Raw genomic sequence first — 14,156 nt, 5'->3', positions numbered from 1 at the left:
TGCTGTGCAGTGCCCTCCGAGATCCCACTGCAGAGCCCGCATATGCCATTTGGCATGGTTGATCAGCAGGATGCAGGAGGCCATGAGGCCCAGCAGCCTCAGAGTCATCCTGACCGAAACCCAGGACAAGGGCTGAAAGATCGTAATCATAGCCCGAATGTCCCAGACTCGCTGTTCGGGAGGATAAACTTGAAACTGCGCCGTGTCCAGAACCGCTCCGATGAAAAGGAGCTTCTGAAAGGGTATCAGGTGCGACTTCAGCACGTTGATGTCGAACCCCAGCAAATGCAGGAAGTCGGCTGTAGTCTGGAGGTGGGAGACGACTGCCTGGGGCGAGCCCGCCTTCAACAACCAGTCGTCAAGATAGGGGAAGACTGAAACTCCTGATCTGCGCAGATGGGCTGCGACCTCCTCCATCACTTTCGTGAACATCCGAGGGGCGCTGGTAAGGCCAAAAGGGAGCATGGTAAACTGAAAGTGCTCGTGGCCAACCATGAACCGCAGGTAATGCCGGTGGGCCGGCAGGACGGGAATATGAAATGAGGCATCCTGCAAGTCCAACGCTACCATCCAGTCTTGCGGATCTAGGGCAGACAAGACCTGAGCCAATGTGAGCATCTTGAACTTCTCCTTCCGGAGGAAGCCGTTGACGTTCCGTAGGTCTAAGATAGGACGCAGTCCCTTGTCCTTGTTTGGAACCATGAAGTAGTGGGAATAACAGCCACGACCTAATTCGGGCGTCGGAACGCGCTTGAAGGCCCCCTTGGCCAAGAGGGCCGCAACTTCCTGCTGGAGAAGTGCCTAGTGATCCCTCGACATGCGGTGGTACTGAGGTGGCATGGCTGGAGGGGTAGTCTAGAGGGGGAGGGAGTAGCCCCTTCGGACAATTTGCAGCACCCACTGGTCCGATGTGATGGTGCGCCAGTGGGGGAGATGATGGCGAATCCGTCCGCCCACTGGCGTTTGATCGACCTGAAAGGATGGACTAGGAAGGCTTAGCAGTGGATGCTGCGGGGGTGGAGGTGGACTGACCCGCCCGCTGGCCCCCTGAACCGCCTTGACGGATCCCACGTCCGCGGCCGCGCTGAGGTTGTTGCTGTGCCGGCCTGTGGCTCTGTAGTGGGGCGCCCCTTCCGCGGCCACGAAAGGAGCGAAAGGCAGAAGGTGGAGGAGGCCGAGTGGCCGACAGGCTCAAGGACTTGGCCGTAGCCCGTGAGTCCTTAAAGCGCTCCAGCGCACTAGCTGCCTTATTGCCAAAAAGGCGAATGCCATCAAAGGGCATGTCTATCAGGGTATTCTGGACATCCTCCGAAAAGCCAGATGTTCTCAGCCAGGCATGGCGCCTAAGCGCCACCGTTGAGGAAATCGCCCTGCCTAGCGAGTCGGCGGTGTCAAGCCCACAACGAATGTATGCAGCCTACATAGAGAAAATCCCCTCCTCATAGATGCCTGTGGGGTCGGTGTCCCAGCCAATCACAACGCTGCCATAGCAGCGTTGTGATTGGCTTAGGGGAGGGGAGGGAGGCTGCCTGTGGATGCTTCCTGTTGTAGAGAGGACGATGCAGACCGACTACGCGGGACGGGCCAGCAAAGGTAAGTTAACTTAACTTTTATTTATTTTTTAAATTAAACCTCCTGCGCAACTCCCTCCTGGGGCCCTCCCCCCGCGAGTCATGCCGGCCGCGACTGACTTATATGCAGTTCTGCTCCTTTCACTTCCATAGTGCTAGTAAGTCAGTTTTGAGCCACACAGTGCCACCTACCAGCGAGCGGGGAGGGCGGCTGAAAAAATCTCTGGATCTAGTCTGGAGCCTGAAATATTCTAAAGGTGAGGAACCTGTGGTTGTATATAACGATGAGAAATAGTTCCTATAATGCATGGCAGGTCCACCCGACCTAAAATCCAGCTGCTTCACAATGCCCTGGGGCTCTTAAAGACTAACTGCAGGGCCTAGGCCCTATTGGCTCTGTTAACAGTAGACTTTGAAAAAGATTAGGTTCCATGCCCTGCGGCTACCTCTTTGCTCTTCTACCAAAGATGACCTTTGGCTCCATTTGCCTTAAATAGGCCAGACCCCTTCACAGAGGCCTGTGGAAAAGGATCTGTTTGGGCTGGGATACATCTGATAGTTTTCCCATTCAGCGAGGGACAAGAAAGTGCTGTGCTAGATGACCCACATGGTGTACTGATGTAAGAGAGCTCTGGTGCAGAGTTTGCTTGCCCTACTTGTATATGTGCTATAAATAAGGAAAATAACATTTATCCAAAAAGTGTAGCTTACAACTAACAACATGTTATCTTTATTTCAGTTGTTACAGCATGGCACTGTTATGCATTGCTTACATAAGGTACATTGGAAAAGTACTCACTAACTATGTGTCCCGTTGTTTGGAATGCAAGTTCCACTATGCTTTCATCTTGGTCTGAGGCAGCTAAGTGAAAAACAGAGAAGATATTCTTCCATCCTGAGCGAATATTAGCAGCCTGGGAATTAACCATTTGTGCTATACAGCGCACAACCATATCCCGAATTGTTGGAGACCTTAAAAGAAAAATGTTATCGGTAAGCCATCAGTCTTTTCTCGATTATCATATTAATGCATCACATTTTTTGCATAAATAATAAAGTAGCAAGAAGCAGGCTAGGTTAAAGGAGCACTGAATTACACACTCAAGAAAGGTTCTTTTCAGTCTGCCTGCTGCATCATATAAGGATGGATGTGATGGATGTACTATGTTCTGTTTGTTTATTTGAAAACATTTACAACTAAGCATTTGCACACTATGCATGACAAGCTGAACCAGCTTTGTTACCAAGAATACATTCTACATTGAATTCCTTTGTTGTCAAACTATCTACTAAATGATCTTTTAAAACTTAGGAAACATTTGAGGAACACTGGTAAGTACCAGAGGTGTATGCCTGGTGTTGGGAAGATGACACCCCTGGATCAACCCGTTTTACCCATTATGTCCTTGAAACACTTGCGCATCTCCATCAAAAACTCTGCATTATCTAGCACTTCCCACATTGCCTAACAATTTTAATAAAAGACTTCTGCTAAGGTTCAAATAATTAAGCTCTCTTTAAAGTTCATGCCTCCTGTGAGCCCCTGGTATAGCCCACGTTCCTAATGGAAACACCAGTAATTCATGTCTGTTTGCTGTACCCAGGCATCTTTTTCACATATCCAAGTCCTCTCTAGAACTCTAGCCTGGTCCTGTCCCTTTCAAACCATACCTTTACACTCCTTCACTCTGCAAGAATGTGTGCTGTTCCATACAGTAGCTGTGCAGTTATGCTCTAAACTCCTGAGATGCCTACAGAGCTGAACTTGCAGTTTACTGGGGCTGACTACCATGTTCCAATATATATATATGGGACAGCTCCTCTCGAACTACTCTGAAGAAATGAAATATCAAAGCAATATGTAAGGTGCATTGCCTTCTAATTCCAGGTCTGCCTACCTGAAGTTCCTTTGTGTCCTGGGTATCCAGTGTGTCTCATTTATAGGAAATGTGTGTTCTATGATACATTGGCGTTTAGATGCTGTGTTCAATTGTTTTGGGAGGATCTGGAAGAGCTGCCAATGAATATGTTCACGCTTGCTGAAGGGGGAACATCTAGTACTGTATGAAATATAAGTTAGTATGCTGTTTGCAGGTCACTGTTTATAATGGATATAGATAGGTATGGACCAATGAGTTGGTTTGTGGGACTACTGGTAATAAACTAAGAAAGAAACCTCATTGATCCAGGTGACTATCAATTTCCCTTTAAACAACATCTTTCAGAACAGTTCTGTGCACTGTCAGGCAGAAATGACCGAGCTGGAAAGTGGTCTGCCCATCATATGTATCAAAAGCTAAAGCTGCAATACCTTACATTTAGTAATCCATCTCTGCATGAACATCACTGTCAAGCAAAAACAAACATCGCCACACCAAGCAGATGGTATGTCTTACATAACATGGTCTATTAGGCAGCAAGAATCACCTGCGTCCTCTTACCCTTAAACGCAAATGGCTGCTGAGCTGTCCTGATTGCCAGAAGGAACAAAGTCACTGAAGATAGCTGTACTGTTTTAAATTGAAAGTAGATACCAAGTGGCCAAATGATACATTTTACATAATGATTGGACCATCTGTCAACGCAGGGGCGTAACACAGGTCCCTGCAGTGGAGGGGACCCTCAACCCTTCAAGGACACCCAAATCCTTTAGATGGGGCCCCATTTTACCCAAGATCAATGAATATTTGTGAGATATGTGAGACTTAGGGACCCCTCTACACATTCTACAGGGGGCCTCATCATATTCTTTTACACCACTTCATAAACAATTTTCAGAAGAGTTACAATGATCAATAAAGATTGCTTTTTAAGAGGTAAAAGTGTGACACGAACACATTAAGTTAATAATTGCTGTATGTGAGATTTCCTTACTAGATTAAACCACCCCAAAATGAAACAAGCATTTTCAATGCAATAGGTCTCGCATTATAAAAGTGTGAGCAGTTGGCATTGCTAATAATAATGCAACACTAGCTATTGGCATTGTAAATGATAATAGCATTTATTTATGTGTTTGTTTTATAAAACAGATTTTAAAAAAGTCATTGTCATGAACAATGCCAATAGCTTAAACATTTGCAAATGCCCACCAACTATATCTCCTCCAACCACATCACTCTGAATCATGACATTACCGTTAAGCACATTCCATGCATTACATACAATTCTATTAAGGAGGAATATCCTACATTTCTATTAAGTTAGATCATCATTACGACAGAACATAATATCCTTACACCCTTCAGGAATATTAAATTATACAATGGAAAATAAAGGCTTGACCTTAATCTCAGTGCTGGGTCTTGGTCGAAAACAAGCAATAAAGAAACAAGCACATACAGGCTACTTCAGTTCAATAGTGGAGTGGATGATGTACACAGTTATGGTAGTGTGAGATACATGACATCATTTCCGCATCCATGTATGGTAACTTAAGGTAATTTCTGGGATACAGTGGCAAAGATACAAGTCAATAAAGCATTGTTTATGAGGTAGGGCGACTCCTCACATCTTCTCTATGGAGTCGATGTTGGCATGGAGCAGCCACAGCTCCTTGGTCTTGTCCTGCCGGGAGGATAGGATGAGGTGATGGCCAGTCAAGCACAGGGTTCCTTCTACAGGCGGGTTGGAGGCGTGGTGCAGCTGCAAGTTATCCACCGTGGGAGTCTTGATCAACTCGGCGAACTCCATCCTCAGCCCCCAAGCCAGCGAGCACCGGCCCTGTCCGAGCGGCTGCGGGTCTCAGGTCCGTGCACACCCGGTGAAGCCGTATGCTTGAGGTACCCAGAGTCCAAACCAAACAGCGGCGAATTCAGCTGCAGCATGTAGATATTGAAGACGGACACACTCCCTAGCGTTCTTCCGATCCGCGTATCGCAGATAGCGGCAGCCATCTTAGAGTGGTACAGCCAGCTTCATTTACCGCAAGAAATTGGGCAAATGGATCGTAGGGACATACCTTGTGCATGCGCCTAATATTCGTACTCGCTCAATTGCACTAGTTAATTTGAATATTGTTATTTCTCAAGTATTGTTAATATGTTTAAGTAAAATAAAATAAGAACATGTGAATACATAATTAATGTAACATAAGGTGAAATCTGTGCAACTTCCCTATGTGCAACAAAAAATTACGATTCAAATGTGGCACTGTAATTGGCAGTGTGCGTGGTGCAGGTCTCACAACAGGTTTACGGATATTCGCATCATTCGTTGCCGGTATTAGCTACTGTCAGTTTTATTCAATTCAATATAAAGTGAGACCATTTTGGAACGGGCTGCTCTACGACCCACTTGTTGGGAACACGTCTAGAAAAACATATAACTCAAGTATTTAACTACTACTGCAGGATTGTAATTCACACTGAAATGTGTCACGCTGTTTTGTTATATTCCAAACAACCGTTCATAACCTTGCACGTACAGTAAGCAGCTCTGTTTTGCATAAATGTATTTCCAGTTTTTATCCGAAACAATCATAATAAAAACGAGGCAATTATCGCTTTGTGAAAAACAAAGCCGCGAGTGGTGCGCGCGCCCATATGCTTTCAATTATCGCGCCCGTGTCTGGGCACGATAATTGAAACCATATGGCAGGAAATGCGCGTAATAGACACCAATAGGCCAGGGGCGGAGATATGCGCCCGCCTCTGGTCTATTAGTGTCTGTTTTACAAAAGAACACGCACGGAAAGGCCAATAGCAGGCCGCAAAGTTAAAATCCCACGCACGAGCGTGTGCATTTTTCAGGTCGATTTTCAAAACCCGGACAAAAGGACTCTTGCCTGCGCAAGCACTGCTGCGCAGTGCAACGCAGGTCGCGAGACCTAAAAAGCATCATATGGTGGAAGTAGAAACATTACGATATTTATATATGTAGCACAGATTATTGATTTCAGGAAAGAGTATAGGAGTCAATTTTGTTACATCTGAATGTTTAACCTCATAGTCATGCTTTTCAACCAGTTTTTGGAGTGAAGCAAACCTAGGCAACATTGAATATTTCACAGCACACAAGTGAAGAATATAGAATAGAGGTGATATATGTCTGGTAAGACAATTATATTGATATCAACTACATTTATCTTTATATGTTAAAAGGCACAAACAAGTAATTAATTAATTGAAGTGCTTGTTCAAATGACGGGGAAGAAAATATGGTTACATTGAAGAACATTGTAAACATCATGGCTTCTGCATAATCCTACCTGTTTCTCTTCATAATATGTTCAAAAGGTCGCAAGAAATCCTTTTGGAACCGGAAGTTAGCAAGTTCTCCTTTTTCTAAGAATTTCATTGACAATTGCCGTAACGAATCTACAGCAAAAATTGCAACATCTTCATTGAGATTACAGCCAACCTAGTGGGTTAGAAAGACAAACTTTTAAAGGAGCAGTTGGATTAGAAATAGCCATAATAATATAACTCATGCACTGGTTCTTTACTAAAAACAAATAATATGACAAACAGCACATGTCACAAACACCATAACTGATAATAACTATGGGCTGATTTAACCCATAAGGATAATGTTACTTACCCAGTAAGTATCTGTTCTTGGCATGTAGAGCTGTAGATTCACATGCTCTGCATACTCCTGCCATCTAGTGTTGAGTCCGGATGTTTGCAAGTGTTTTTTCTTCGAAGAAGTCTTTCCTAGTCACGAGGTAAGGTGACTCCTTTCGGTGATAGTGCGCATGGTCATCGACTACATTATTAGATTGTTTTAATGCAAGAGGGTGAGAATGGAGTGAGTAAGTGTAGTATAGAGATGTTCATGCGTATAAATGTATAATGAAGAACTGCAACAACTACAGGTACCCGGGGAGGCGAGTGGGTGTATGTGAATCTACAGCTCTACATGCCAAGAACAGATGCTTACTGGATAAGTAACATTATCCGTTCGAGGCATTTGTGCTGTAGATAGACATGCTTTGCATAGACTATAAATCAGTATACTCCCAGAGTGGTGGCTGACCTGTAGATGTTGCAGTTGTTTGGAATAATGTTTTAAGTACTGTTTGGCCTACATAAGCCTGTTGTCGTGCTACACAATAGTGTTTGGTAAATGTGTGTGGTGTAGACCATGTAGCTGCTTTACATATGTCAGCTAGAGGAATGTTACCTAAAAAGGTCACAGAAGCCCCTATTTTGCGAGTGGAATGCGCTATGGGGGTATAGTCAAAATCCTTTTTGCTTTAGCATAGCATGTTTGAATGCATTTAACAATCCATCTCGTAATACCAGATTTAGAGATAGGATTGCCTTGATGAGGTTGAGCAAATGCTACAAACAGTTGTTTCATTTGGCGGAAGTCCTTTGTTCTAACTATGTAGTACAATAAAGCTCTTTTAACGTCAAGCTTGTGAAGAGCGCGTTCTGCTACAGAATCAGGTTGAGGAAAGAATACTGGTAACTCAACAGATTGGTTTATATGAAAAGCTGAAACTACTTTGGGAAAGAATATGGGATTGGTACGGAGAACTATCCTGTCTTCGTATAGCTGAAAAAAGGTTCTTCTAGCGTCAATGACTGTAGCTCACCAACTCTCCTCGGTGATGTGATAGCAATGAGGAAAGCAACTTTCCATGAGAGGAACTGTAAAGGGCATTTGTGCAATGGTTCAAAAGGTGGACCCATGAGCCTTGTGAGGACAATGTTGAGATTTCAGACTGGGGCAGGAGGAATTCTTGGTGGTATTATCGTTTTTAAACCTTCCATGAAGGCCTTGATTACTGGAACTCTGAATAGTGACAGATGGTGCCTATTATGTAAGTACGTAGCTACAGCTGCCAGGTGCAAACAAATAGACGTGTAAGCCAGTCCTGTTCATTGTCAATGTAAAAATACCAAATAATGTTTTGCATAGAAGCGTCTAAAGGATTGATTTTGTTGTTGTTGCAATATACCGCAAATCTTTTCCATTTTGCAGCATAGCAAGCTCTGGTGGTAGGCTTTCTTGCTTCTTTTAGCATATTCATACAGTCTGGTGGTAAATTTGAGTACCCAAACTCTATGACTTCAGGAGCCAGATCACTAAATTGACAGCTCCAACAGGGTGGTGTACCATGGTTGACGAGCCCATGTGGGAGCTACCAGAATGAGTGTGAGGGATGTTTGCCTGAGCTTCCCAACCACCCATGGGATGAGCGGGAGAGGCGGAAAAGCATAGGCAAACATCCCTGACCAGTTCATCCATAGGGCATTGCCCTTTGATTGTGGGGGTGGGTACCTGGAGCCGATGTTTGGGCATTTGGCGTTTTAGACTATGGCGAATAGTTCTATTTGTGGAAATCCCCACTGTTGGAAGTACGGAAGGAGAACTTGGGGTTGAAGTTCCCACTCGTGAATTTGTTGCTGCCTCCTGCTGAAGCGATCGGCAATTTGATTGTGTACTCCTGGGAGATGTTCTGCCAGGAGATAGATCTTGTGATGGATCGCCCAATTCCAAATGGCTTGAGCGAGCGTTGAGAGTTGGAGAGAGTGTGTCCCCCCTTGCTTCTGCATATAATACATTGCTGTCATATTGTCCGGACTAAGACAGTTTTGGCTATGAGATGAGTTTGAAAAGCTTTAGTGCTAAGAAGACAGCTAAGAGCTCTAGATAGTTGGTGTGGAGTGTTGTGCTTGTTGCTCCACATGCCTTGTATTTTGTAATTTTTTTAGATGAGCCCTCAACCTGTTAGAGATGCGTCTGCTGTGAGCAGGATCTGTGGAAAAGGGTCGATGAGAGGCCGGCCTGCTGATAAGCTTTTTGTGGGTTCCACCACTGCTGAAAGCTATGTGTACAGCCGTCTACAAACACTAGATCGGTTAATAGACCCTGTGATTGATGAAGCACTTTTGTAGGGGGCGCATGTGAAGCCTTGCATGGGGTACAATTGCTATGCAAGACGCCATCATTCCTAGTAGTTGCATGAACACTTTGGCTGGTAACGCTTGATTGGGTTGAAACTGTTGAATGGTAGTCTGAATATTGTGTATTCTAGCTACAATGGGAGAGGCTAGAGCCTTTTCTGTGTCCAGAATGGCTCCTAGATAAGACTGCATCTGTGAGGGAGGCAGGTGAGACTTCTGTGCATTGATGGTGAAGCCCAGTCGATGAAGTAGATCTATTGTGTTCTGTGTGAGCTGCAGACAGTTTTGGTGAGTGCTGGCTTTGATGACCCAGTCGTCTAGGTAGGGGAAGATGTGAATTTGTTGTCTTCTGAGATGAGCAGTGACTACTGGCAGGCATTTGGTAAAAACTCTGGGCGCTGTAGTCACTCCGAAGGGAAGTACCTTGAACTGATAGTGCTTGCCCGCTATCACAAATTTCAGGTATTTGCGATGAGCTGGATGAATTGGAACATGAAAATATGCGTCTTTTAAATCTAGAGTAGACATAAAGTCTGCTGTTTGTGAAAGTGGGAGTACCTGTTCAAGTGTCACCATGTGGCAATTCTCTGACAGTATGTAATGGTTTAGCTCTCTCAGATCTAGAATAGGTATTAGGAAACCGTCCTTCTTGGGGATGAGAAATTACAGAGAGAAAGTAAACCCCTGAGCCCTGGTACAGTATTTGAACTGGCTCTATTGCTCCTTTTAGTAAAAGGGACTGGACCTTCTGTTCTAGCAAGTGAATGTGTTCTGGAGATAACTTATGAGAGCGAGGTTGAATGTTTGGGGGATTGCTGGTAAGCTCCTGGCAAAAACCATGTTGGAAATTCAATGTGCCATTGATTTGCTGCCTGAGCGGCTATGCGCTTGCCAGAAGTGTCAATTAGTTTGGACTCTTTATCTGGCAGGGGAGCATCCCCTGATGTTTGAGAATTTGCTCTCTTAAGAGCATTGGATACAACTAGAAAATCTAATAGCACTTGTCCCTTGATAAAAATGGGGTCTGTAGGAGAGGCCTTATATTTTGTATCACTCTAGACAATAAGATGTGGGCTCTGACTGGATCTTCAAAAATCTCATCAGCATGTCGCATCATGCCTTTAAGCATTGGAAGTGATTATGATGACCTTAGTGTGGATACTAAGGTTTCAAACAAAACAATCTTCTAGTGATTCTTTGTGGAGCGCTACCCCATGGTAATGTGCAGCCCAGGCAATGAGTTCTTGGTGTGATGCACTGTCGTCTGGAGGAGATGGTTTGGCTGAGTAAAGGTCTGGGTCAGTATCACCTGGGGGATCCACTGTGTAATCTGTCCATGGATCTGTTGGAATATTCAACCCCCAATCATCTGCATCATCATCATGAGGAGATTGAGGAGAACCCTGAGGTGTAATTTGCAAAGGATTCTCAGGTGGTGACGGAGGTGCTGGCGATGATACATGAAAAGGACTTGTAGCCATCGACTTTCTCTTCAAGGGGATTTTGTAAGTGTCCTCTTCTTGAATCTTGCGTTTCTGATGTGGCTATATGTGAATATGGCCAGTGTCAGGGTTAGTATGGAGCCTCTTTTGCTTCAAATTGGGTGGTAATAGAATAGTGTCCAATTTTGGATCCGAAGGGGTCTCTTTGTGTTTCGGCACCAAAGTCTTCGGTGCCGAAGTTTTCGGTGTTGATGGAGGCTGACCTTTCGGCGTGGAAGGTTTCAGCTCCGAAGGCTTCTTGGCTTTCGGTGCGGGGCCAGACTTGTGCTTGGAACCGGAGGCTTTCGGCTCCGATTAAGACTTTTGTTGACTCAGTACTGAGCCGGGGCATCAGAAACGTCGTCTCGGTGCCGACCTTGTCCCTGCGACATTTCTTCGGCATCGAGGTCTATCTCGAGTCTTGTTCGGAGACGGCTTACTCCTCCTGTCGCTAATGCCTCGATGTCTTCTTGGCCGGAGGTCTCACCGAAGATGTCCGACGCGTCTTCGATGCTTTGACGCTGCATCTCACGACGTCGAGCCAGACGATCGCGAAGAGTCTTTTTTTATCGAAACGATCTGCATTGCAGTCTTCTTCCTTGTGCTCCGGAGACAAGCACAAGTTGCACACCTTGTGTGAGTCAGTGCGCGAATACTTCGCATGGCACTGAGGACAGAATTTAAACGGAGTCCGATCCATCGAATACTTCGCATGGCACTGAGGACAGAATTTAAACGGAGTCTGAGGATTTGAACCGGAACTCAGCAATACACGTCCGAACCCGATGATGGAAAAAAACAATGGAGTCGATGACCATGCGCACTATCACCGAAAGGAGGAGTCAACTTACCTCGTGACTAGGAAAGACTTCTTCAAAGAAAAACAACTTGCAAACGTCCGAACCCAAAACTAGATGACAGGAGTATGCAAAGCATGTGTATCAACAGCACACATGCCTCGGACCAGTTTTTTTTCTGAAATTTACGGTAGTCAAGGACATTACGTCTGCCACCCTAAAGACAGAAGACCCCGTCTGCCCACTTCCACCAAATGTGGACAAATGTACCTCAGTCCCTCCCACATCTCCAGTGTGTGTCTGATGCTGCAGTGTACATGTTCTTTAATCTGCTAAGAGTTAAATACCAGGGCATCATTAACTTATTCTCAGCTTTGCGATGTGTTATATATTTCTGAAACCTTTGAGTATGTAAAGTCATTGATTCTCTCAATTCTGGTCTCTGAACTCTTTACTTGAATCTGCATCCCACTGCATTTGATAATCCAATTTCCTCAGACTATGTTATGATTGACAAGGCTACAAAATTTGGCGATCAGGCTCTTCGTTCAATCATATGCCTCTAGAAACATTTCAAAAGGGGTCAGAGGAATGCTCGCTCCCTCTCATAATGGGGTATATGACCAAATGATTGATTTGCACATATTGCAAGTTCAAATAATTTAAAGGTTTTCTTGCATTCCTGAAATTATTTCATTTCACCCTTGCAAAACATATCTCTAATTATAATACATTCCACTTTCCTCAAGTTCTTGAATCTTTCTCCTTGCAAAGATAGAAAAACCTGGTTTCTAAAGTACAAGCGTAAATGGAGATGGGTGAGAGGCGAATCTCCACTTGAACCCTATTTTAACTCCTACTAGGAGAGGAAGTTTCGCAGTTTCTGAAATGTACATATTATGGGATCTCACCTATTTTTGGAGCCAGGGTATATTTCATAATGAATGCCCGCAACAGCTCTTTCCATGAAAAAAACCCTTCTTTTTTCCATCTCAGTAGGTGACCAGTCCACAATTACCTGGAGTTGAGTCGCATAATTATGATTTTGTAAAGTTTTGTAATGCCAAGCCACCTATCTTTGTTAAGGCCATGAGGATATTCTTTACTCAAAACCACACTCAGGAACTCCCAGTTCACCCTATTAAAGGCTTTTTGCTTCTCAAAGCTACTAAGAGAGTTAGGACCCCTTTCACTTTGATTTCTCTGCCGTGTAAGGGGAGCAATCGTTCTTATATTGTTAGAGCCTTGTCTGTCCTGTACGAAATTCATTTACTGTAGCTCAAAAAGCGCTGCAAAAACCTATCTAATCTTTTGGTGAGCACTTAGTTGAATATCTTGATATCTGCATTAAGCAGGGCAATTGGCCTGTAAAACATTTACTCCTCCAGAGATTTCCCCTGGAACCGGGATCACCATAACCTCAACTTCCTTCATCGATGCAGCAATTCCTTGATCACCATTAAAAGAAATAAAGAGGTTCGTAGTCGGGCCCAAAATCTGGGAAGCATAATCTTTATAAAAGTAGGGAGGCGACATCTTTATAAAAGGCTTGGGGATTTACTACGCTGCATAGATATGATGGTGCTCAGGCCCTCCTCCACTTCAAAGGGGTTGTTAAGCTCCTCTGTTTACTTGTAGGAGAGGGTTGGAAGCCAAATCTTATCCAGGAAGGTGAGGACAAAGGGACATCAAAATAGATCACATTTGTCCATTTCGTTTGCAACCTCTTTACCATCCAGGTATTGTAATTTGGTTATGTAAACAGTGACGCTTTGGGCTCTCAATCTTTGTTGCCTTTTTCATAAAACAGTTTTTTGCCTTCGTAGGTTCACAACATCTCAACTGCCCCCAAACTACAACTGCTTTCTAATCTACAGGACGGGAAGAAGCCTATTTAGTTTAATGTGCTATGTTTATATAGCTCCGACGCCTTGTTATTTACCATCAGGTTTTCCTCCCTTCGTATTCATACTGGCATGACAATAGTCAAGCCCCTAAATGTGACCTAAGGGAATCTCAGTGAGAGTTGAATGATGTGCCTAAAGAGTCATTTTTGCAAATCAATCCCTTTTGCCCTGAGCTAGTTTGCTGAATTTGCTGGATCTCTTGTCAAGTTTGGCTAGTATTTTCAACTTCTTCTCGATTTAGCTATAACTCCTCCCTCCAGAAATATATAAACCTGGTAGTCGTTTGATATTGTCCCCCCTGTAATTTGATCATACCGAAGCCTGAATAGTAAGCTTGTGGTTACGAACATGTAGTCAATTCTGGTATAGGATCTGTGGAGAGGAAGGAGATAGAAGGAAAGAGGGAAGGGGTAGGAGGGAGGAAAGGGAAGAGGGAGAGGGGGAGGAGGAACGAATGAAGGAAGGGGAGGAGAAAGATGGAGAGGAGGCAGGAGGTGGGAGAGAGAGAGAAGGAGGGAGAAGAGGAGAAAGGAGGAGGAGA

General features: G+C 44.4%; 1 protein-coding gene across 1 annotated transcript in view; it reads right to left on the bottom strand.

The window, feature by feature from the left end:
- Positions 1-14,156, bottom strand: part of ARFGEF1 (ARF guanine nucleotide exchange factor 1) — a 1,069,199-nt gene that overhangs the window by 212,524 nt on the left and 842,519 nt on the right. The window contains exons 26-27 of the mRNA XM_085605493.1: positions 6,781-6,932; positions 2,371-2,543 (exon numbers count right to left, since the gene is read on the bottom strand). Of these exons, the coding sequence (XP_085461619.1) occupies positions 2,371-2,543; positions 6,781-6,932 (325 nt within the window). The remainder of the gene's footprint in view (positions 1-2,370; positions 2,544-6,780; positions 6,933-14,156) is intronic.

Source organism: Triturus cristatus, chromosome 5_1, assembly GCF_964204655.1.
Source record: "Triturus cristatus chromosome 5_1, aTriCri1.1, whole genome shotgun sequence".
Lineage (NCBI taxonomy): Eukaryota > Metazoa > Chordata > Amphibia > Caudata > Salamandridae > Triturus > Triturus cristatus.
The sequence above is the reverse complement of the archived record's forward strand: the minus strand, read 5'-3'. Positions and strand labels throughout refer to the sequence as shown.